The 25,837-nt window shown below is 31.1% G+C and overlaps 1 protein-coding gene across 1 annotated transcript in view; it reads right to left on the bottom strand.

Moving 5' to 3' along the window:
* LOC143236735 (protein FAM135A-like) overlaps positions 1–25,837 on the bottom strand; it is a 67,650-nt gene that overhangs the window by 34,964 nt on the left and 6,849 nt on the right. Inside the window, 12 exon segments of the mRNA XM_076475193.1 lie at positions 106–284; positions 2,898–3,127; positions 3,841–3,918; positions 6,649–6,698; positions 6,979–7,129; positions 7,784–7,886; positions 8,115–8,147; positions 14,403–14,576; positions 17,194–17,264; positions 18,593–18,732; positions 21,064–21,143; positions 21,956–22,187. Of these exon segments, the coding sequence (XP_076331308.1) occupies positions 106–284; positions 2,898–3,127; positions 3,841–3,918; positions 6,649–6,698; positions 6,979–7,129; positions 7,784–7,886; positions 8,115–8,147; positions 14,403–14,576; positions 17,194–17,264; positions 18,593–18,732; positions 21,064–21,143; positions 21,956–22,032 (1,366 nt within the window). The 5' untranslated portion in view covers positions 22,033–22,187.

The raw sequence follows: 25,837 nt of genomic DNA, 5'->3' as shown, positions 1-25,837 counted from the left end.
AAATAGAGAAAGATAAGCTTTATAGGTAAAATAAAGGTGATGAGACATAAAACTTCATTTCATAAAGAAACTGACATTTATAAAAACACTTAATAATAAACTCACAAGAACAATGACTGTTATGAGATGATCTTCTGGCTAGTTCCTGGTAATGTTCTTCATAAATAATTGGTAGAGAACTAAGATCACCATCCAGTTCCACACACTCCACCTCCACAGGAGGAAGAAGGTTTAGATACTGTGACCGTCGTAGTGCTTCTGTAACATCCATGTAATTCTGGTAACTGAGTACACACAAAAAAGTGACTTGATTAACTTCCAAATATGCAGTCTTTGTCATTGTAGAACTTTCAGAATAAGAGATAATATAAAACAATCCTGTTATTTATAAATATGTGAAGGATACCTTTTCTGACATCAGTTCAAAATCGATACTTTCACCCCAAATAAGAAAAACAATCAATTAACTTAGAAACATTTTGAAACAGAAGTAAATGAGAGAGATGGACTGAATTTATCTTTATTGTATTACATAAATCAGAGGTAATAGATAATTCTTAATAGTTTTGAACTACAACAAGAACAGAGTTATATGCTTATAGTTAATAATTATATATAACAAAATAAATTTCATCTTCAAACAATTTGTTTTCTTTATATTTTAAACTTCTGTGCAAAGCTATGCAAGGCCTATTTGTGAATGTCAACACCAAAATTAAACTAACAAAGTACAGGGAAGGCAATTATTTGACTGTTTTCATAAGGGGTTGATGTATTACACATAATTATGAGAGTATCCACAGACTAACTTTTGTGTGTGTACAAAAGCATTTTAATGTTTACTGAAAACTTGCCAAGTTTCATGAAGATACACCTACAATTTTAAGACTTTTTAAAAAGTATTGTTACTAAAAATTTGCCCACAATCCAAGTAGTTAATAATGTTGACTGCTACAAGTACAAAATAATTTTCATACTAATATTAAAAATACCTTTCTTTATCTGAAAACCTCTTTAAAAATACTTTTTTTCAGTTAAACTTTATATTTCATCTGCTATTTTCTAAACCCTATCTCTATACAGACTTGGTCAACTTCACCAATTCTGTAACTACTATAAAAAAAATGAAATACCCCTTTTTCATCTTAAAATGACTGCAGATTGTAACCAGAAACTACAATTGTTTATTCTAAGTATCATAAGACTCATCATGTATGTGATTAATGTTACTGTTTTATTGCTATTTAAACTATCTTTAACTAATAATTCTGCCACATGTTGTAAATCATTCAGTGAACACATAGCTCAGCTTACTTTACTGAATGATGTAATCATATTATTGATAAGTGTAATTCATATAGTATCATCACTTTTCAATATCTTACCTAATACAGCCTAAGAAACAAAGTTTCATAGCCTGAAAACATAAGTTTGTAAGTTTTACTTACTTTTATAACAAATTAAAAATAAACAAGAAAAACAAGAAATATATCACTTACAGTTAAATTTGATTTTTTTTTCCAGCTGACAGTCAATGAAATTTAACTCTTTTTTTTTTTTATTATTATTATAATTGTATTAGTACACTAAATTTTAGTTACTTAAATAATACTTTTGAAAACACAAAATAATAATATATATACAAAGCAAACAATGTCCTATTGCTATTATAATCTGACTGACTTCCTAACTAAGACAAGATGGATTTAAAATAATTTCCTTAGATGCTTGATCTGAACACCACTAAATAAACAGTGAAACTGAAGACAAAATTGCCAATAACTGATATTAAACACAAAATTATACACTAAGATTAAAATTAAATAAAATTAAAATTATAGACAAAGATTAAAACTTTGTCTTTCTATTAGTTATAAATAACATAAAACGTAAGAGAGAATTCTCTGCAATTGTGTGAAGAGATAAGTGGGCATGGCAAATGGGTCCAACTTTCTAGAGTATGTCTTTTTAAACAAAGTAGACTGATGACTATAAAGATTAGACTTTGCCTTAGTAATAACTATATTATAATGGATAATTTATGTTAAATTCCTTACTTTAGAGAGAGACGATAAATAAATTAGAGAAGGAGTAAGACCTAGAGAAGAAACGTCATGATTTTCATACAAGGGATGACACAGTGGATTAATTTAAAAATTTCACTTTACAGTTAAGAAATGAAAACAGATAATATAATAATTTCATGTAAACTACATTTTGATGCCAAATTTATTATTTTTATATATAAAAAGTAGTTTAATAAACTTTTAAATGTAAGTCTGCAAAAGGTCATGACATGCCCACTTTGACCTACTTGTAGTGAGGGTTAAGAACGTACACTAAACAATACTTGGGCTGCTGTAATATTTGACTGTCAATCTTATTTCACACCAATGGAATCACTGTTTGGAACATTTTTTGGCATGCTAATCACTCAACCAAATCTGACCCTCTCCTTTAAACAATATTAGCATGAAACCAAATGTGGTGCATTTTTATACAAAAAATAAACTTTTCACACATCATTAAACAGCACCCAATCTTATTGTCACACTAGTCTACAAGAAATAATGAACTATTTAGGACTACCCTCTTGCAGACTAATATTTTGGTCCAGACAGATACATCTCTAACTTTTTTTTATACTTTTCTAGCCATCTTGTGACCATAGTAAATTCATTGAATGTAACTGAACAGTGAGACTGATGGTTAATAAGCTTCTGCTAACTGCTGAATTCTAGTCACAATTTTGATTACAGCACTTTTGTACTTCACCAGAAAAACCAAGAGAAAATTAAGTTTCTGATGTATTCTGGAACTTGAACTACAGGACAATCAGACATTCAATGAGCTAACTACCTAGCGATCAAATTGTTGTTACTATTACATACACATACCTAGAATCATCACATGTGAGAGCTGAACTCCGTGGTTTCTCAATGATAAAAAACGCCTCAGAAAAATGCCTGACTCGTTGCTGGTGGTGTTCCAGAGCAAGGTGTTGCTGAATTCTGTCCTGGTGTACCACAACTTCCAAAAACTGTTGCCACAGGACAATAAGAGCTCCACAAAGTTGGGCTACATCACTGTTGGCTAACACCAAGAAGTCCTCCTCTGTTTCTACACACTGTGAACAGAATATTGGTCTTAAGACAGCAACCAAAATTTAAACAATAGGAACAAATATTTCTTCAATATAGTCAAGAAAATCCTTTAACACCTCACTCTAATTGCTTGATACAGATAGTGTCACTTCACAAGGCTGATATTCAGTATTGTACTTATTCCTTGATATCCCTGTATCAAAAGTAACGATCCCACAGTACAGTCTAGAAGTATAAAAAATCCATAACACTAGGTATCCAAATATAGATTCATGTTCTTTCATGCCATCTATAACAATGTGTGTGTAAATATATTCATGCCCTTTAATACCACTCATAACACACAATACTTTGTACAGTAATTAAACAATAATATAAACATCCAATTTCCATGATAGTATTTCTCACAATTTCATTTATATCATTATCAAACAGTCCAGTCAATCTAAGACTTGTGTAGTTTCATTCTAATATTCACAAGTTACATGAATTAGTACAATAACTAAACAACTGTTTTAACATTCTATGTGACAAAATATTGGTTTCTACTTTATTACTTTCCTGGTTATTTATATCAACAAACACTCTCAACAACAGATAATAAGTTAGTGCAATGCTGGAAATATAATAAAATGCTTTTTTAAAAGTTATATATGTAATGAACTTCCAGATTTTCTGTCCCCTATCAGCTGACAATAACAAAGATTAATAATAGTAAAAGATCATAAATACTTACTATTTTCAAATCTGTTAGTTGGTCATGTGAGGAGGCCATAACATGACTGGATTTGTTTTTTACAAATTTGTAGCATTCCTAATCAAACACAAAAAAATTTACTGTTTGAAACACTACCTTTCAACATAATAAAATTATAGTTTTTTTAATTCAGTTCAAACCTAATGAAAAAATTGTGAAAACTGTTAGTCTTATCAAGGTTCATTCAAAACTTCTTTATTGAAATGCAACACTGACAAATCCTTCACCATTTCAAACAAAAATAAAAAAATTGATGAAACTCAAAGCAAATTATATCTGACATTAATATTAAAATTATTGAGAAGTGAAAGCCTTTTAAAAGGTATTATCTTAAAATGTTTATGTAATGATGTACTTTCTTAAGAATTCAGTTATTCAACCAAATGAAGTGCTTGCATGTAGATATCTAACTTTGTTATCATTCAAAATACTAAACCTACAGCTGAGCACACATCAATAGTTATGATAACTGGTTAGAGTAATAGAACCTTCTAATAGTTTAATGCCCTCATTAGTTTTTCAATTAAAAACACTTTGTAAGAAAAATTAAAATTCCAAGAAATGTTTCATATAATATATACCTTATTTTACAGTTTCATACTGAAGGAATAAAGAGAACATATACACACTTTTGATGGTATCATTTCTAATAAAGTTGTTTAACCTTATCAGAAGCAGTGTACAGCTTTCAGATCACAAGTACATACCTGCATAATCTTAAAATTTAAGTAAGAAATATAAGAAAAACTATTAACATAGATTTTAGTTTAAAATGTTTAAAATTGTTTTTTCCCATATTGTAACATTTATTTAGCTATTATAATATACCTATTAAGGATTTTATCAAAAAGGTTTTAAATTATTTTCCCATTTTGTTACATTTAACTATTATAATATACCTATTAAGAAGAATTTTATCAAAAAGGTTTTAAATTATTTTCCCATTTTGTTACATTTATTTAACTTTATAATATACCTATTAAGGATTTTACCAAAAGGTTTTAAATTATTTTCCTATTTTGTAACATTTATTCAGTATATTTCAAAATTTATATTTAAGAGATGTCCCAACTGTTATTACTGTACAGATCAAAAGAACCTTACTTGAAGATATTACATTTATTGATTTTTCTTTTTTTATGAATACTTTTGTCCCTAACAAAACAAACAAAAGTTTATGCTTGCTAAGAAACTATCACTTTTTGAAACTACAATGATTCATGTCTTATTATTCATACAATTTTTCTTCTCTATCAATGATTTTATTATTATAACACTGTTATGAAGCTATAGCATGTGATGGAAACAGTTACTAATAAAACTTAACTTTGAAAATAATAAGAGGTAACAGCTAACAATGATTAAGCAAATAAGATTCTAATCTACTTATCTCAATCTAGAGTTAATATTATCAACAGTAGTTTATGATTTGTTAAAATCTGGCAACCCATGCATTCCAAAGCTGTGAACAAAATAAGCTCTTGTGAAGTGTACAAAAACCTAGATGTTTGGGAACTTCAGTATTGACATGGCTAACCTTATTTTGTTTAAAAGGTATAAAACTGTCTTCTATGAAAATAGATGAGATAAGTTTAGGTGCCTTGACAACTGTAATTAACAACTATTTAGTAATTCAAATCCTTTAGCACTGAATATTTCTGTTAAATTTACCATGAACATTGATTGCATATAAATAATTATTACTCTTTGAAAACAAACTATAATTATTATACTCCAAGCATGAACATTATTTATATAAAAACTTCAGTACCTAGCCCAACAAAGTTATTGGTGATGTCACTTTGAAATGTTTTTTTATATTTGGCACCCAAAAATGGTGGCTAATTTAATTGGCAAATATAATTGTTCAGCCAATAATAATACAGTATATAAAAGTGTAAGCTAAATTAAGAGGAACTAGTTCTAATGATTTTTCAAAACAATTTCTCAAACAAAACTTGGAAATTTCACATCCTAAAAATAATCAGATATATCAACATACAGTCAACAAACCAGGTAGAAATGTTTAGCAGGTTGATTTCCAAACAAAACATTCCAACACTCCTTTTCTTTATTCCTGAATAGATTTTGATCTCCTTATGGTAACAGAAATCTGTACTGCCCATCAGTAAGACCAAATTTAAACTGTGAAGGAATAAGACCTAAAACCCATCCAAAACCCCCACATAAAACAATGTAATAATCATGCATGTTGTGCAATGCATAACCTGATTCCTCATCTCAAGAAAACAATTTTTTCTTCAATTTTCATAAATTCTGTTGAAAGAGATGGTCAAGGAAAAATCACAAAGCTTACTTGGTATTGTAATGTGGCTAACTGCTATACTGTCTGAACTCAAACATTCCTACTATATTGTACAAGAGAAGTGTAGTCCAGCTTTGCCCCTAAACTTCATGTTTTTGTGACCAAACACAACTGGGAGTTGAGTTCTTTTGGCAGTAGTGTTGTTGGTTTTTGGTTTTTAGATTAACAGATCAAATATATTTTTTTGGGATGGGTTCTAGCTTGATAACACCCCTCAGTAGTGCACCCACTCATCCAAATTCATTCTCAGACTAGTTGTACAATAGTTTAAATTAGAAGTTTCTTAAACATAAACCAGATATTAATTTAAAAGTTTGTTCTGAAGTTTCATGTATTTCCACTAAGAAAACAAACTGAAGACTATTGGTAATATCCTTCAGGTCTAGAATTTGTTTATACAACTCATAAACACTAAAGTAGCAAATAGAATGATTTAATTTGAAACTAAGTAAAGCTTTTACCTTGGAGAAATCACTTAGGTTTTCCAAGTGGACAGCAGAGTCTATTGCTTCTGTAAGCACAAAGATAAAAATCTAAATCAAGTGTACAATTTCACAATGAAATATATAAACTAAACACAAACTATTCCCCTAGTGGGATCAGGTTAACACAAAAATAACAACAGTACCAGGACTTTAACAAACAAGAGTACCGTGATTTTAGCACATAGAGATGTGGTGAGAACTCACCTACTTCTACTTGATAACACTGACATACTGATGTGGTAAGTGAGTACTCACCCACTTGTAGTTGATAACATTAACATACTGATGTGGTAAGCAAGTACTCACCCACTTGTAGTTGATGCCACGGAGGTAACAGTTTCAAATATTCGATCAGTTTTCTCCGCAAACTATTGTAAGTAGACAAAAGCAATCGGCAAAGTTCCCAGTGCACTAGCTTTCCACGCTGAAGCCTTGCAGCAGATGGGGCTCGGGAAGACTGGGAAGTAACCAAGAGGGAAGTTTCACAATTGGTAACAGTTCAACTCCACATTTTAAAAACATTTTGTCAACAATTGTATTAATTATAAATCTGTGACACTGGATGTAAAAAACAAAGAATAACAATCTTCTTCATCTGATACCTTTCTTGCTTTATGTGTGTGTTTTGCCATGGATACTGGACAAGCTCCCATTAAAGCAGAGTCCCTGGTGCACTTTTTTTTTTGAGGCCCTTGAACAGGGTACAAGGACATTTGAAATTAATGATAAATAATTAATTCCTGTCATATATAGTGATGGAATGATCAACTACACACAGTGACCACTTCACTAGTTATATTGAAGTTATGATACATAGTAAATTTCTGTCTTGTTAAGTATCAGATTGGAAATGGTAAAAGCAGTTGAGAATAAAAATGAAAATTGATGCAAACTATGCTTAAAAATTACATATGAATAAAATTATCTGGCATTACACTCACATTCTTCAAAGACAGAAATATCAAAAAGATTTAAGGAAGATCCCTAATTTTAAAACTAAAGTTCAACATAAATAAACACTTTGTAACTTTAAATGTCTTATGAACAAAAAATCACAATGTCCATTCCTTCCATCACTTTACAGATGTTATTGATGCTATAATTTACTCACTGTAGGACCAAAGAGCACAGTTTCCAAACTAGAAGGATTGACTAGTTTTTTGGTTGTTGGACGGGGACTTCCTAACCACTGAGCTCTGGGTTGTCGCTGAAGACTACATAAAAACAATAACAAAAAAACTATCACCAGATACACTAAACAGCAACAAAATATCAATTGTCACAAACAAGAAATGTAATTACTAAGGCTGACTGACTAAAAACTTTCTCTTCCTTGGCTGTTTAGCTAAATAAAATTAAACAATTTCAAGCCAAACAAAAAATAAAACCTAAAACATTAATGTTATGTGGCTTAGAAAAATAACAAACAAACCAAAACTTACCCAGGTGCCTGGGAGGCCATAAAAGCCCCTTTCCTAGTATTGGAAGCATTGAGAGAAACAATATACTTATTCAAAGTTAAAAACAATTAAAATTCATTTAAAACATTCACTTTTCCTTCACTCAGTGCACTTTGAAGGACCAAAAATTTATTTTCAATACTTTTAGCTGTTACATCTTAAATATATTTCATAAGGTCATTAGTTGTTTTTTTTAGGCCTAACACAGTTAAATTCACTGTATTAATAAGTCACATTTCTTTTGAAAAATGCAAACTTTTGGCCAGTGATGCTGTTTAAAAAAACAGGAAGAAAGTGATCTAAAAGTAGAGCAAGAAGATTCAAATGTTCTAAATGATAAGTATAAGGATGCTATGAAAGCAAAATATTGAACTCTGGTTCATCCAAGAAACCTAAAATTAAACACCAAATGAACCTCAGTTCATCCTAAAAAGAACAAAAATCACAGAGTTTATTTAACTTCAGTTCATTCTACAAAAAACAAAGAGCTTATTTAACTTCAATTACTTACGAAGTAGGTTGTTTGAGTTATATTATACTTTACTCAATATTTATACTAAAAAATAAAATTTAGATAAGAAATCATGTGTAATTCAACTGAAATCTTTAAAACCAAAGTTAGAATCAACTCATTAAATAAACAGTGTTTGGATAACTGAAGGGCCAAGGATTAATGAATTTTCTTCTTTCATTAATCCAAAAAATACTGTTAAGGGTTGTTTGTTGTTATGTGCAATGCTATTCTATGTGCTGTGCCTATCATGGGCATCAAAACTGGTTTATATTGATGTAAGCTTTCAACATTGCCATGAGCCACTGGAAAAAAGGGGAACAACAAGGGTACCCAACTGGTGAAAAACTACATTCTAATCTTCATAAACAAACAATGTGTGTAGTATATTTGTGACACATTCATATCATACCTTGTGTGTTCAACTCTACTCTATGGGAAAGATTCCAGCTGTGATAGGAGGACACTGTAGTTATGGAGTTTTATGTCACGTAGCGTGTGCACAACGTTACTTATGAGGCTCTGGCTGCAGAAGGAGGGCACATTAGTTTTAGAACATATTTTCTGCACACTGTAAGCTTTGGAACAGGTGGTAAGATTTATTTTTATAGAATGATCTACACTACACCCACAGTGTCACAACTGTCCCACTACTCACTGTATTGTGCTAAATACAACTACTAAGAATTTACACTGGTCCACAACCCCAATGGCTAAGAACTGTAAAAAAGGTCTTTTATTGGAGTCAAGACAATGAATGCCCACAAAGTCCAATTTTTAAAACCCAGCAAGCATGAGTCAAAGAAGTGGGGAGAACACCTACATGGATCTGGCTTTTTCCATGATAGTCTATAGAATAGGCAAGGTCTGGATTGAATAAATATGTATATAACAAGGATGATTCAAGAAAAACTCCAGTAGAAGACAAAATAGATAGATGTTGTAAATTAGGAGAGATGAATGTATGTAAAGTCCTCCAAATGCCAGCCTGGAGAATTCCATCCCAGGAATGCCAAAGATGATATACAACAGAAAAAGAAAGAAGATGAATCTAATGTGAAATGTTAAATAGCCTGAGATCATCCACATCCAGAAAAATTACACCAAATGGAGAGGTGAAAAAACACATCCAGTAACAGTAAAAGGATAGAGGTCCCTGGAAAAAGAAGGGCTCAAAGGCTGGAAATGGACAATGACAGGGAACATAAAAAGGAGAGGTTCATGATAAGTAACACAGAACAGTTTTAACATGACATAGGAGTAAATCAAGGTCTAAACAATGAAACAGCTAAAGGATGGAAGAAAGAGAGATTGGAAAGAAAGTATGGTTACCCTCATGAATGATTGAAGTAAGACAGAAGAGGGTGTGAGAAACATCCATAGCATGGACAAGAGAACAATACTAATTGTAGATGAGAAGAATAAGGAATGAAGTCTGAAGAGAAAGATGACAAGAAAGCAAGAAGCCAACAGCTGAAACAGAGCATGCAACTCTCCACCAAAATCAGTTAGGTATGAGAATGGTGAGGAGGGTGAAGACAAAGAAGCACAACAGAATGGAGATTACAGGAGAATGAATATACTGTGGTACCAGAAAAGATGAAGGCCATGAATAAGTTCTCCTGATATACAACAAAGGCAGAAACATAAAAACTATGTATGAACAGCCAGGTAAGAAGGTGGTTCACAGTGAGACAGCCAGAAATAAGAGTAACAGATAGATCAATGATGAAAGACCCATCACTTTTGATGATAGATAAACACAGTGAAAGAATGACAGAAATATGACTGGAAATTTTCCACATGATTGGAAAGGTCAATCTGATGGGTGACAGATTAGACAAATTCCATACTTGAAGATGGAAAGATATCCCATGATGAAAAAGGGTTGTGTGAAGGTAAAACAAGAGAAAGAAATTTGGTAGAACATGTTAAATAATTAATGTAAAAGTAAAGGAAACTAAGACTGAGCTGGCTGATGAGGCACCAACCATGGGATCCGACGAGGAGTTGTGTGTGTCAAGATGAGGAGATGTATAGGGGAATAGACATACAAAAAGAGGTAAAACCAGACCCAATTAAAAATATCAACATCCAGAAAAGAAAGAAGAGAAACAGTGGGCCAGAGGAGAGGAAGCCCAATGTACAGAAGAGTATCAAAAGTATCAATGAGGGGAGTGTACCCAAGTAAGAGCAAACCTCATGAAAGACCTGAGAGTGTAAAGACTGCTGTGTTGGTAGAAGATACTGGTCTAGAGAGACAGCCCACCAACAAGGTCTAAGCTTTCAGCAAATGATAAGCAATAAGTTAAACTCAATGTGAATGGGCCCAGAGGCATACGTCCAATGGTCATATAAATGGTCCTGGAACACATGCCTATCAGGCAGTAGATGCAAGAAATTACCATGAAATTGACTGAGTGCAACATGACTAAGTGATCAACCAGCAGGGGTAGGAATGGGACCATGCTCAAAAAACAGTGAGAAAAATAAATGAACAAGTACAATGATCTGAAGTAAATACTTCTTTTGTGTCCAAAGGCCTTAAATCCTGCCATTGCCCAGGGTTGTACCTCAATTAGAAAGGGAGGCATCAATGAAGAGAGAGAGACCTAGTGGGAGAATGAGCAAATACCAGAAGTACTATGTATGCAGTTTAGTCACCATGATAATATTTGATATAGAGAAGAGATTCACAAACAAGAACAATGGGACCTAGAAAAGAAACCCTTGGATCCATAATGTCCATCATAGGAAGCACAAGTGTACATGTTCTAAAAACATGAGGGGCTCCAGGGAAGCCAGAGTCCTCATAAGTGAAAGAATCTCTCACTCAGAAAAAGAAAGGGAAGCACAAAACCTGGAACAGATAAGCCATACACAAGAAGGAATACAATACAGATGAAAGTAACCCAACCCACAAGTCCCCACAGTAACAGAACAAAGGAAAGAGGGACAGAGCATGAGTGTAGAAAGCTAAGCTGACAAAAAGAAAAAACAAAAATCTACAAAAAAAAAAAAGAAATCTATCTGAAGAACAGTAAAGTACCTCAAATAAAAGGCAGAATTAGAGTATTAAAAAGAGAGGGGTAGTAAGGAAAAGATGAAAACATGAACTTGAATAACCAGGAAACAAAATACAAGATAACTTGTCCAATCCCCATGATAGTAAAAAAATACTAGGGGCAAGGAATCAAAAAAGGAAGAAATTCCTCAAGTCAGGACATGGAGAGTTATAAATGAGAATGGAAGAATGCATTTAGGTGTGAGAAAGGAAACAGTATAAATCCAAATACCAAGCATGGAGGAAAGCCAAGATAAACTCCTAGAATTGTGAATTATGGTATAAAAGATGAGAAATAAGAAAAACACATGCAGAAAGTGAGGAAAGAAATAAACCTGTGAACAAAATTCAGAAAAAGAGTAGAAGATCAAGGTTGTTTCTGAAATGGCTAGGCACTACCTAAAGTAAATCAGGTGAAAGTGGTAGTCCAAAAGACTGAGGAGAAAGAATATCAGCAGATGGGGCAGGGGTTAAATGCCATTGGGCATGTGGTAAACAAAAATCAGTTTAATTAAAAATTAAACCTTCAACAAACTGGACTCAGACAAGAAATTTAAACATGTCTGTTCAATAGCACATCAAGAAGAAGAATCAAATTCTCAAGATTGCATATCATGAGTTACTGCACATGAAAGTTGTGTTGTTCTGCTATTGGAGGAGTTTTATCCTCTGATAACATCACCATACATTACCACAGTTCACACTAACCCTACCACAATGGGCACAGTTAAAACACAAAAAATGAAATGAAAATGAAAGTCTCTTAACTCTATCTCAAAAGGTTTTCCTGTGGTCAGGGTCAAAGAGCGTTATCACATTTGAAGACATACATTCCAAATTTTATTGAACTAATATTTTATGAATCAAGATTGGTATCAGATTGTAGATTATAATTCAAATTTCAGTATTATACATTATCTAATTTCTTAATTCAAAAGTACACAATGAAAAAAAAAATCCTAACTATCAATTTCGGTGTGTCACATGGTACACTTGATGCTCCTTTGGTTCAAATGATATTTTGTGATGTCCAAATACAAAGTCTGTTGTTTCTTACAAATTAGAAACTCAAATTGCCAATATTGACATGAGAGAATATAAAATAAGAACCTCTAATTTTTTCTATTTTCCAAGATGTTATTATATTAAATGAATCAACCAAAGTAGTCCTGCCCACCTCTTCCATTTTTTGAAATACCTGTTTACATACACCTACTTCGCTCTATGATGTGTGCATCACGAATCATAAGCTCAAAATATCCTTCACATGGTTTTTCTCAGCCTCTGCAAAGAATTTCTATGGAAAACTCTTCTTTTCACAGTAGAATCAAAGTGGAAAGGTAAAAGATAATAGAGCTATCATATTTTGTTTAGACCCAAATACAACTTAGATACTAAGCCTGACAAATTATAGTGGAATTTTGTGGTATTAATAGTATAATGTTTTTTGTTATTTCAGAATTCACATATAAAACTTTAAAATATTATTTTGTTTTACATCTTCTATGGGCAAAATTTGACAAGACTTAGCAAGTTATGGCAAATGGGAACAAGGTTTGTAATTTGAAAGGCTCTCTACTTTCTTTACTTCTTTATCTACTGTTCTGTTTCAATTACTGAAATTTAATAATTTATATGTAAATAGTAATATATATATATATATATACATATATAATGTGTTAAAATCAAAGCGTGATTCTGTGTTACAAAATACTGGTTCACTAGAACACAGCCAAGGCTGGTAAATTTGTACAACCCAGTTTTATACTATTTGATACAGTAATACTAATACATGTGCTCCACATCATATAAATAACACAAATAGATGTATAATGTTATTAGGTTTTAAAGTATTTAGGCTAAACACTTGTGGTTTAATATTATAATTTGTAGTCATTCTAAAATGAAAAAAAGTGTAATTTATATCTATCTCCTAAATTTTATAGTGATTATGAGGTTGGTCAAATTGACCAAAACCATATATAGGTATGATTGTGAAAATTACAGATAAGATACAAAGTTCTTTATAAAAAAAATGTTTGATAATCATCTGGAGGTTATAAAGATTTTGCATGTAAAATTTGAAAATTCTATGATGCATAAAAATATCTTTGAGCTTAAAATCAAAATTACTTTGTATGTTGGATAGTCACCACTTGAAAATAAAAAATGTGCTTAATACAAAAAATCCAATATTTTGTGTACAAAATCCTTGTAACGTTTACTAACATGTAGAATTTTATGAAGCAATGCATGCTGTATTAAAAGTTGTATGAAAACTATAACACTCACAAAATTGTTACAAGGTTGGTCACTGGGACCAAGCCCATAGTGAGAAAGTTAAGAAGACACAAGAGGAAGATGGCTAATTCATTTGTAGAAGTGAGTTACCTCAAAAATTGTACATTTTTTAGATATATTAAAGACTGAGAATTAAAAAAACAAGTTACCAGTAATTTGATAGATATATATACTTTTCATATACGACAAGATGGAAGCAGAATGAAGGTTCAAGAGGTATAATACAAATGTTTTTACAGTTTATAAACATCAGATGTATTACCAGACAGAAGGTATTAAAATATTTCATGTTTTATATTTATCAGCTATTTGTAAAATATTGGCACTGAAATTGGTTCCTCTTTTTAACTAAACAGAGAAATTAACAAACATCATATAGTAACACAGTTCCTACCTTAGATATGGCTGACAAAGGGCGAGGAGTGAAGCATGTATGGTAACATTGATGGCAGATAAATAAAAATACTCAAACAGAACTGGAAGGTGATGGTGCAGGCCTCTTGCAGGATCAAAGTGAAGGTCCAAGGTCCGAGTGCTAACACATTCAATAGAATTGTGCTGGTCAGGCCTGCATCAAGAATAAAACAAACCAATTACACTTCTAAACTGACAGCTTCAAATGAAGACTTAATACTTTTTTCAATTGTATGTTGCAGAACTTCAAAATCTCTGAATATTCCTACCTAACTTTGCAAAGCACATTGCTTTTAACATAAGATCTTAGACACATATAACAACCTAAGATCTTACACACTGTATCAGCCAAGATTTTGAACATTCCTATCTGCCAAGACTTTATGCATTTCTATTATCAAAGATCTTATAAACTTTCATCAACTAAGATCCCATGTGCTGCTATCAACCAAGACCCCATGTGCTGTTTTCAACCAAAACACCATATATTGCTATCAATCAAGACCCCACATGACACTATCAACCAAGATATCATGTACTTTAACAACCAAGATGTTAATTTTGTTCTTCAGTCATTCATTAACTCACATTCTCCAAAGAGGGTTTTTATACTATAGTTAAACTCCTAATTAAAACTGTGTAAATTAAAATAATGAAAATACAATATTCCAGCTTATAATCTAATTAAGGTTGTGTAGAGAAAAGTCATCTCAGTTCCACATGGCATTACAATAATAAAGAAATGTTTAAGGAAGCTGAGTACAGGACAGCCATTCTCAACTGATGTTTTTCTTCAGATAACTCTCAACCAAAACATTTCTTCATCAGATAACTCTCAACCAAAACATTTCTTCATCAGATAACTCTCAACCAACACATTTCTTCATCAGATATCCAGACCATCAACATAGCAAACGATTCAATGTGTAATTAAAAGAAATACTTGATTTATAATACTACCAAACAGTTTAGTCTGTGATTCCTATAGGTTTAATTTTCCAAACACTCTGGCACTTTAGTTCCAGATTCTTGACTACTCTTGTAAATGTTTGCTACATTGTACAATCTGCTAAGTTTATAAAGGATGACATTTAAATCAATAACTACCAACAGTGTTTTGGCAAGTGATGAATTTCTACTAGGTGGCATGAAAAATTTGTGTAAACATAAGCATGCTTAGAACATTTTAGTTTGAAATTAACAATGTTTATAAACTGAAACAACATATCTAGTGCATGAGCCCACAATGACAACTTCAGATATTTATGCATAATCTGAACATTTATGTACGTTGATATAAACAGTTATATCATTGTTGAACCTAATTGGTTGCATCTTAAAAGTACAATTTACAATTAAACATAAACACAAAGCTTCAAATTATTTTTAAGCTTAGAGGGTGTTTGCTTTTCTTAAACAATGGGCCTGCACTCTGTCCACTGCAATGAATCAAATCCTGGATTTTAGCATTACAAGTCCTTAAACATACTACTGATCCAATTAGCAAGCAACATTTTAAAGAATAAACAACCAAACTTTATCATACAAAAAAAAGACAAAAATAAAATAATTTGCAGATGTAAAAATACATAAAGACAAACACGTAAGGTAAGCTGCGCATAGTATCATGTCAGATATGTCTGTTGTTGAATATAGTTAACTGTGAAGTGATAAGTCTACTGTAATATGTTAGTACTTTAATATAAATAGTCATACCAGTAAATTAAAAATATAATACTAATAATAAAAAATTAGGCACCTTTTTTGAATGAAATTAAAATTTACACTTAATTAATAGTTTAAGAGGTCATTCATAAAAAAAACATGACGGTGCCTCAAAAAAAAAAAATATATATATACATAAAGGACATGAAAACATAAGTTGTAAGCTAATAAGCTTATATTATAATAAATAAATAAAGTATTCAAAAATTGTTTAATATTTAAGTTTAACTTCAAAGTAAGTCCAATTCAATCTACACTTTTATCATCGTGTGTTATTGGTTATACTAGTTTAGGAGAATTCTACTATTCATCAGTAGCCCTGTAAATACATTAACCAGAGTTAGATGTTTATTATTTTAAAATACAAGTTTATTAACAATCAACAATTGACTACATTAGATATTATTTATAACAAACAAATGTATATTCTACAGTTCCATTATTATTACTTTCATTGACAGTATTGGTTAGAATGTTTAGTACATTCAGCTTTATTATCATAGTTTTATTATAGAAATTGTTTTACAATGTTAGCCTAAACCTAAGTTAGGTGAACTCTGAGAGATATTACTGGGTTTAGGACTGGAACATTTAATGATGATGGTACACAACTGATGAAATAATGCATTTTGACCTTTATAAGTAAGGCTGTATGAAAGGTATACTTAATTAGTTCTGTTCATTAGAAGATTGACTTTTGGTTTCTCACTAGTAGGCTGCATGCTATAATCATAAGTTACTGTTAACATATACATAAAATGCCTGAAAATAAAGATGTTGCATTTTTCAACTATTACAGTGAATTGGAAGAGATCTAAAAACAGTTTTATTATTAAATTCAATCAAGAATTAAATAAATGAAAGATATATCAGTATTTCACACATATAGAAGATAAAGAATATAATTTGAGAGTAATATAAAGACTTTTTTTTCTAGAATGTTCTCATGTTTATTTTTGATAACAATTTCAATAATTTGTTTAACTGATAGGTTCAGTAGCCAATAATTCACTACTATAACCAGACCTGTACAGAAGTTTACTCACCCAAAATTTTGGTCTGTAAACCACAGCTCTACAATTAACTGGAACTCTGCTTTCACAAGAATACCATGAATCTACAAGTTGTTACATAAATATACGTTTAAAGGATATTCCTGTGTGCATTTGTAATTCAAACACATAAATAGAAACATAAAATATAATATCATTTGGAACATTTTAATATTTGTTAAAATGTTGTTAAATAACCTACTTGCCAACAATGACACCTGGAAACACCATGACACCTGAATAAGAAAAGTTATTACAGTTTACATGTTAGTTAGTAGACAACAGTGTTTAAAATTTACCACCATGACACCTGAATAAGGAAACGTACTACACTTTATACATTAGTAGGCAACAGTGTTTAATATTTAGCACCATGGCACTTGAATAAGGAAACTCATTACAATTTAGATGTTATTAGACAACAGTGTTTAATATCTAGCACCATGACACCTGAATAAGGAAAGTTACTACAGTTTAGATGTTAGGAGAGAACAGTTTTTAACATTTAGCACCATGACACTTGAATATAAAGTAACCAACTCCTGCTTTAATATAGAATAGAACAGTAAGGTTCTAATACAATATAAGGTAACCTACTACTGCTTTAATATACAGTAGACCAGTAAAGTTACAATACAGTATGAAGTAACCCACTACTGCTTTAATGTAGAGCAGACTAATAAAGTTCTAATATAATATAAAGCAACCCACTACAGCTTTAATACTGAGCAGACTAGTAAAGTTCTAATACAATATAAAGTAACCCACTACTGCTTTAATATAGAGCAGACTAGTAAAGTTCTAATACAATATAAAGTAACCCACTACTGCTTTAATATAGAGCAGACTAGTAAAGATATAATAAAATATAAAGTAATGCACTACTACTTTAAAATAGAGCAAATCAGTAAAGTTCTAATGCAATATAAAGTAACCCACTTCTGCTTTAATATAGAGTAGAAAGTAAAGTTCTAATACAATATAAAGTAACCCACTCCTGTTTTAATACGGTACACAGTAAACTGGTCCTTCTCTAATACAGAGACCAATAGTTTTAATTGCAAAGTAACCATAAAAAAACTGTTTGTTCTTTAAACTATAGATGTTAAGCTCTGCAAGAAATGGTTCCAATGAATATAATCATAATATTCATATATCTTATCATTTAAAAAGCTGTTTTTCACACAGTTCTTACAATATATTTAATACAGTTGAAATTAGTTAGTTTCTACACACTGTGAAATACTGTAATATATGGTAAATAAGCTGTTTATCTTTAATGATGTTTGACCACAACACAGATTTAAAATAACACCTAAAATAATCCAACTGACAAGATATTTGTACGATACAATGTTGTAATGTAATGCTACTACAGTCTAATATTACCTACCCTCTGTCCATCTAACAGTAAGTGGACTTTAAACACAATAAGGTCATTCAGTACAACCTCTTCATCTTTGTATAGGATCTGGAATGTTTTACTAACAGCTGTTCCGTTCACAACACATGCAGGAAACACTAGATCACAGCCTGGTAACAATGTACAAAATATAAAACTGAGGACCAGATGGACAAACTTAAACAAGTTTAAACACCTTCTTCCTTAATGCTATATATATAAAATGTTTGTTTTTTAAAAAAAGGGAGAAAGATTCAAATGAAATAAGTAAACAAAAAAATTAAACAGACCTCATTTTAATACATTAAAAACAATCAAATAAACAAAGACAAAAAGAATAAAATAATACTTAAGTTGGTGTAAGAATTTCACTTACACGGTACTAAGTGGTTGTTTGTTATATCCATTTTGGATTAATATGGACACGGTATTAAGTGGTTGTTTGTTATATCTATTTTTGATTAATATGAACAAGGTATTAAGTGGTTGTCTATTGTATTCATTTTGGATTAATGTGAACACGGTATTAAGTGGTTGTTTGTTATATCCATTTTTGATTAATATGAACAAGGTATTAAGTGGTTGTCTGTTGTATTCATTTTAGATTAATACAATGCCTGTTTAATTGTTTAAATTTTGTTTTATTGAAACCCCAATAAAGAGTTCCATCTCAGCTTTATAAGCATCCTGGTACTTTAAGAACATATTTTTTGTGTGATATCTTTGGTAAGAGTTTTTGGTTAATACCTCTCACTTTATAAAATATTCTTCCACTGGTGTTTTAATAAAATAACATGAAAACTTTAAGCACTATTGCAATGTGTTATTAATTTTCTAACATAACTACATACTGTCTAATGAAGAGCCTAATAATCAACACATGCTGCAGAAGTACACTTTCACAACAACACACTTATTTCCACATTGCAAAATATTAAACAAATGTTTAGATGAAACCTTCTCTTGAGTTAAACTGCCACTTTAAGATAAACACATGCTTTGACTTGCATTTTCTTATAAGTTAAGCTACAGACTTGCAAACGTGTTGTTGCAAATATTAGTTGTGAAATTCTAACAAAAGATAAGATTGAATACATCTGTCAAAAACAACTTACATACTGTTAAACATTGTCTGTATACCAGAGAGTCAGTAATTTGCCACTGAATAAGAAAGGTCCACCTTTTGAAAGTGTTCTGGTTATAGGGTTTTTAATCATTTCTATCAGTCCCTAATTTGTGTTTATGTAAGACTTGAGGGAAGGCAGAATAGTCATACCAGGTGATTCATTGTTGTGCCAACTCTTGCACTAAAGTATAGACAATGTAATACCAAATTTCATCTGGTCAGAAAGATGTTACAGCAAAACAGACTAGACAGGATGAGAAATTGTATACACAGGCAACCTTTCTCATAACCTTTTACATCACTGAATGTCCAGTCCTGGATTACTGAGCACCAATCACTGAAAAGAGAAGTATACAATCTAACTGCTGGACCAATCACCTCAAAGTTTACCTCTGTGAGTTCAAATGGACTATGTTACAACACTAAATAAGAATTAATATCTCTGGACCAGAAGTAGTTGGTTGACCCCAACAGCAAGGTCATCCCAGCCTTCAAATTTCAAAGGATTCCAGGTTTTCTAGTTGTTTCAGTTCTTTCAGCTAAATTCGAGATATACAGACAGAAAATGACACTATCTGTACATCAGGACTTGCACTACACTAACTCCATCTAAGTTGTAATTCCTACTCTCTTTTCACTAATAATATTGCCAAGTGGAGATACGATATATAACACAAAAGTCATTAAAGTTGTATGATTAATGTTAACAGGACTAGAAATATTATAGAACCAATATAAGTTACTGAAACTGTAAACTTGTGTTATTGTTTTTCATTCATTATAAGCTTTCATATGTTAATCAATATTAATAAAGTGTAAATCCTCTGGTGCAAAGCTGGATTTGGTATCACTTATTCCTTGCTTCAGTTGTAAATTTTGAGTTGGTTGACTTGTGTTCCCACCCACAACTACATACCCTGATATTTTGTATAAATCTGTTGTACTTGGTGTCTTGTCACTCCAAATGATGCTTTATTGTTCCTCTGATAGAGCAGCCTGTTACACTAACAACAATAATGTACAACTAAACAGTTCATCCTGATATTTGTGTTCATAAAAGCAAAGTTTTTTTGAAGAGTATTTAACTGAAAAACTTCTCGTAATTATTGAGAAAAATGATGTTGAAACTAAATAGTATGCATGACAACTGTCCACTATAAATAGGGCAGCTTTCAATAATTTAACTAAATCATGGTTTTCATTAACCTGGCATCAACTAATCACAAAGCTTCAGTTTCTTACACCAAATTTTTCACCTCTGAAAATAAACTTAACAAATAATACTAAGAAATAACTATTTCCTTTTTCATAAAGAAACATAAATAAATAAACTTACATGAATTTTTGGGCAAATTAACTTCCACTTTGGATGGGATTTTTGGTGATAACTTTAAGTAGGTTCGAATTTGATAAAATCTGTTGAAAAAAACATCAAATCTGTTATATAACATACATTCAAGTGTCACTTAGAATGTAATGTATTAAAGTTTATCGAATCTCTTACACAAGTTCAGGTATAACTTAGAATGTAGTGGATTAAAGTTTATCAAAGCTTTTACGTAACATACATTCAAGTGTGACTTAGAATGTAATGTATTAAAGTTTACCAAATCTGTTACATAGCATATGTTCAAGTGTGACTTAGAATGTTGTGGATTAAAGTTCACAGAATCTCTTGCATGACATATATTCAAGTGTGACTTAGAATGTAATGTATTAAAGTTTATTTACCTACTACTTCCTTACTATGGTCACAGATAAAATACTTTAAATACATACTACTAAAAGTCACAAGATTACAACATACTTATAATTTGCATTTTGAAGCTCAATATACGAGCACATAAAAGATCATAGAAAACACTTATACCCCAATATATTCTGAAGATCTAGGTCATTATTTTATTTGTATATCATTATGTTTATAGAAATGCCATATAATAGCCTGGAAGTTCCAATAAATAAAACTAAGGATAACAATTCAAATTTTTTGTTTTGAAGACACCACAAGTTGCAGAAGTACTGAAAGAAATCCTTTCTTATCCAACAATTATATATATATTTTTGTTCAGACTTATAAGATAATTTCCATGTATAATAAAAAGCCCAACTTGAAAACTTGGTTGAGTCAAAAAACAACAACAACCATACTTAACTTGAAAAAGTTCAGTACACCTTAAAAGTAACACAACTGTTATATTGTAAATATAGCATAACCAAAATTTTACCCTCGCTGAAAAAGATCCACATTAACAAATTTTCCAAGCTCAACTGAGAACTCCACAGTGGTCTGTAATTCACCCATAGTGAAATGGATCAAGTTACATCATCCAGGTTAGGGGTCCTTTGTTATCCATGATGAAAAACATAGAAACACCATTTCACTTGTACAAGTTCCTAATATCCAACCAAACAAAACTCTTTACATAATCTTTCTTCTGCTGTATTTCTTTTAGAGTTCTGAAATACATACAAACATACAAGGCTTGCAGTGTACCTCCTTAGTAGTACAAGAGAACATTTTCTGTTAAACACCAATAATGTTTTATTCCAGTATTTACTCATATTACTTTAGATGAAACTGAAATGACCAAGATGCCATTTGACCTAATAATATGTTGGTTCTGGCTATAACAAAATTCATATTACTAGCAGCAATAAGTAAAATGTACAAAATTGAGTGGAAGTTAAAGAAAAGCTTGAATCTTATATCAGAGTCCAAAATGATATCATCAATGATCAATTATAACCAAAACGTGGTATACAAACTCTATGAAAATAAATGCAAGTATTTCAATTGTTAATATCTTTTGAGACATTTTTTAAACTTAACCTCAGTCAGTTATTACTTACATCTTTATGCTTGTAGTATTAACAAATGACAGAAACAAGTAAAATGATGAGATTGCTGACATTTGAGGTCAGTGTGATATAATGTTATGGTTTTTATTTTCAAAGGATGAACTTAATACAACATTGAAATACCACATCAATGTCTTTTAATGTGTATGAAATGAAACAAAATGAATTAATTTAGTACATATGACACATAGCCTCAATTTACTAACTTGACTTGATAAGAAAAGCAAAAAACTAATAATGCCAAATTTCATGACTGTCCATATAGAATATAATAATCTCTAATATCCTCAAAATATGCTCCACATAGAACCCTCAATTCATGCTCGTGTTTTCAGGCTAAAATGGCAAACCTTAAATTATATTATTAATAATTTTTTTTAAGAGTTACCATCCACTTTGTTAGTATCTAAAAAGTAAAACCTCAAATTTCTCTCAAAAAGAGCTTTTTATAATAGACAAAACAGTATTATGGAACACAAAAATTATATCAATATAAAACTGTAATTTTTTGCATGTTCTGCTGTTGATCTGAAAAGTATTTCAAAACAAATTACAATACTTCACAGAACTTCTGGTATATTTATTAAAGGTAAATAATAAGATGGTTTGGAGTAGTTTCAGCCAAAGAGACACAAGTGCTATTGGACATTGTCACCATCTAACTCAGGTTTAAGGACTTAATGACAGATGGACAATTTCAGACACTTGTAGCATCAGGTATTTTTTTGTAAAATGTTTTCTTATCTGTTATCAATGTTACACTTATAAAAATCAAGAGGTTTGAGACTTAAGTTCTGGTAACTTGTTTAATAAAGCATCACTCTTAGAGTGTCTACGTCAAGTCAGATTTATTGTGTTTCATTCTAAACATGCTTTACTAAAGGCTCTCCCACCCCTCAACAGAAACTACCTGAAAAGGGTCAAATCTATCAAATTCAAAAAGTAAGATAAGTGAATTTAAAAGGTTTGTGTTTGTGTGTATTTCCTTATAGCAAAGCCACATTGGGCTATCTACTGTCTTCACTAAGGGGAATTGACCCCTGATTTTAGCATTGTAAATCTGAAGACTTACTGCTGTCCCAGTGGGGGATGAATCTGAAAGGTAAAATACTTTAGGAAAATGATCTGCCATCCCTCAGAAACCCATCTTAGACAGTAGTGTCTGTGTGTTAAGGTTTTGTATGTGTATTTGTTCATTTGTTTATATACACCTAGAGTGCTGGTACCATCAGGCTGGTGAATAGTAATTTGGGAGAATACTTGCCCCTCATTCCCAAGTTTTGAAATTGTCACTAGATTTTAACTTAAGCAACTGTTAGTACTATGAAATTTATTGTAAATTAACAGTTATGGTGTTCATGTTCAGAACATTAGAACAAATGTTTGTTTGGATACTGTCTACAAGCTACAGCCAGTAAGTCCAAAGCTACTCAAGACTTAACACAGTTTAACAAGGTCAAAGGGCAACATCAAAAGTAACTAAAATATTTTGACTAAGTATAAAATTCAAAGTAGTTGCTAATAACATTAAAGTTAAATGCAATTTAAAAATGAACCTACAGCAAAATACTCAGAGAAATGATTAAAGAAAAGAGATGGCATGACATTAACAGAAACTAAAGTTTACAACATGCATTTAACATCAACCAAGAACAGTCACAGTGTATCGCTGGACAGGTTGAATTTGTATAGTTCGTTAAACAGTGAAAATTTAAGAATAAATAACAAATTGAAACTTAGAAATATATTCAATAACTTAGTTAGGAAAAAAAATGAAAGTTCAAAGTGTAAGTCTTATAATGAGATTCTAGCCTTGATGGACATGTATAGCAAATTACTGTTCAATCCTAATGTTGTTAAATTATCAGATGAGTGTGTGTCACATAAGCGAATGGAAATTTTAAGCCCAAGCTTTAATTTCTCAGTTAATAACAACCATGTCATTCAAAGAGGGATCTCACTGTGTCTACAAAAATTTTTTTTTTTTAATTGGAAGATAATTATTAAATAAAACATACAGTTAGAACAGAATTAGCCAATGAATTATTGAACCAGAAGGATAAACTTAAGTAATACTGAGTTAAATCAGTTATGTACATTAAAAAACAACAGTAATGTTGTAATTATAAAAGCAAAAAAAAAGGAAGTCAAGATGCAATTTTGGATAAAGTTCATAAAAACAAAAGTAAAGAATTATTAAAAGATGATTTTTACAAATGAATAAAAATAGGACCATATTCCCTGGAGTACAAAATTGTTATTTTGAAGATGGGAGAAAGGAAAGACCTCAAAGTAACATGAATATATAATTTACCCAATTTTTATTCTACCTAAAATCCATAAAACTGGTACTCTATTTCATCCAGTTTTGGATAAAAGGAGCTTGTGATTCCATTCTTTGGTATATTTTGTTAAGAATGTTTATTTTTAACCAACTCTCATAAGTGGGCTGTACAAAATTCCTTAGAGTTATTAATAAAACTACAAGAATATTTGGAACCAACTGCTAAACTGCTGGTGTCTTGATATTGTGTTGCCATTCATAAATGTTCCAACTGAAGATAGGCTATTTTTCCTCTCAGAGGTGAATGAAATCTTGACACTAACCCACAAGGTCATATCCAATACTTATTTTAAGATTGGTAATAAATTCTTTAAACAGATAAACATTTAGCAAATGGACCTCCCTCCATCCCTCCCTTTGTGTGTGTAATGTTGAAATCCAAAATGAACATGCTTCATTGGTTGGTTGGTTTGGTGTTTTATGGCACAAAGCAGCTAGGCTATCTGTGCTAAACATCCAGTAAAAAGTTAAAATTAAAGTAAAATTAGGAAATTTATAAAAGGAAATTAAGGTAAAAGAAAACAGTTAAAAAAAAGAAGCATAAAACCTATGTTCACATCTAGCCTACAGCATTAAGAGAAAAAACTACAGTAATACAAGTTGTAAAGGACTTTCTGTAGCATAATTGTAATCATCATAACTTGCCAGGAAGACTAATAGGTAGTTCAAACAGCAGCGTCCGTCACCTGAAGTTGGCCTTTCCAGTCCTGGTTTTAAGTTATTTGACTTCATGGCCATTTTCTAATTTCAAATCAAACTAGATGGACTGTGATTCTGAAAAGGGAATTTCATTAAAAAAGGTCTAATGTATAAATTAAAAAATTTAAATGGTACTAAAAAGATTGATGGCCTTCAAAAAACTAAAAACATTTCCAAGGTGGACAGTGTCACCATCGCCAACAAC

The sequence above is a fragment of the Tachypleus tridentatus genome, chromosome 13 (assembly GCF_004210375.1).
Source record: "Tachypleus tridentatus isolate NWPU-2018 chromosome 13, ASM421037v1, whole genome shotgun sequence".
Taxonomy (NCBI): domain Eukaryota; kingdom Metazoa; phylum Arthropoda; class Merostomata; order Xiphosura; family Limulidae; genus Tachypleus; species Tachypleus tridentatus.
The sequence above is the reverse complement of the archived record's forward strand: the minus strand, read 5'-3'. Positions and strand labels throughout refer to the sequence as shown.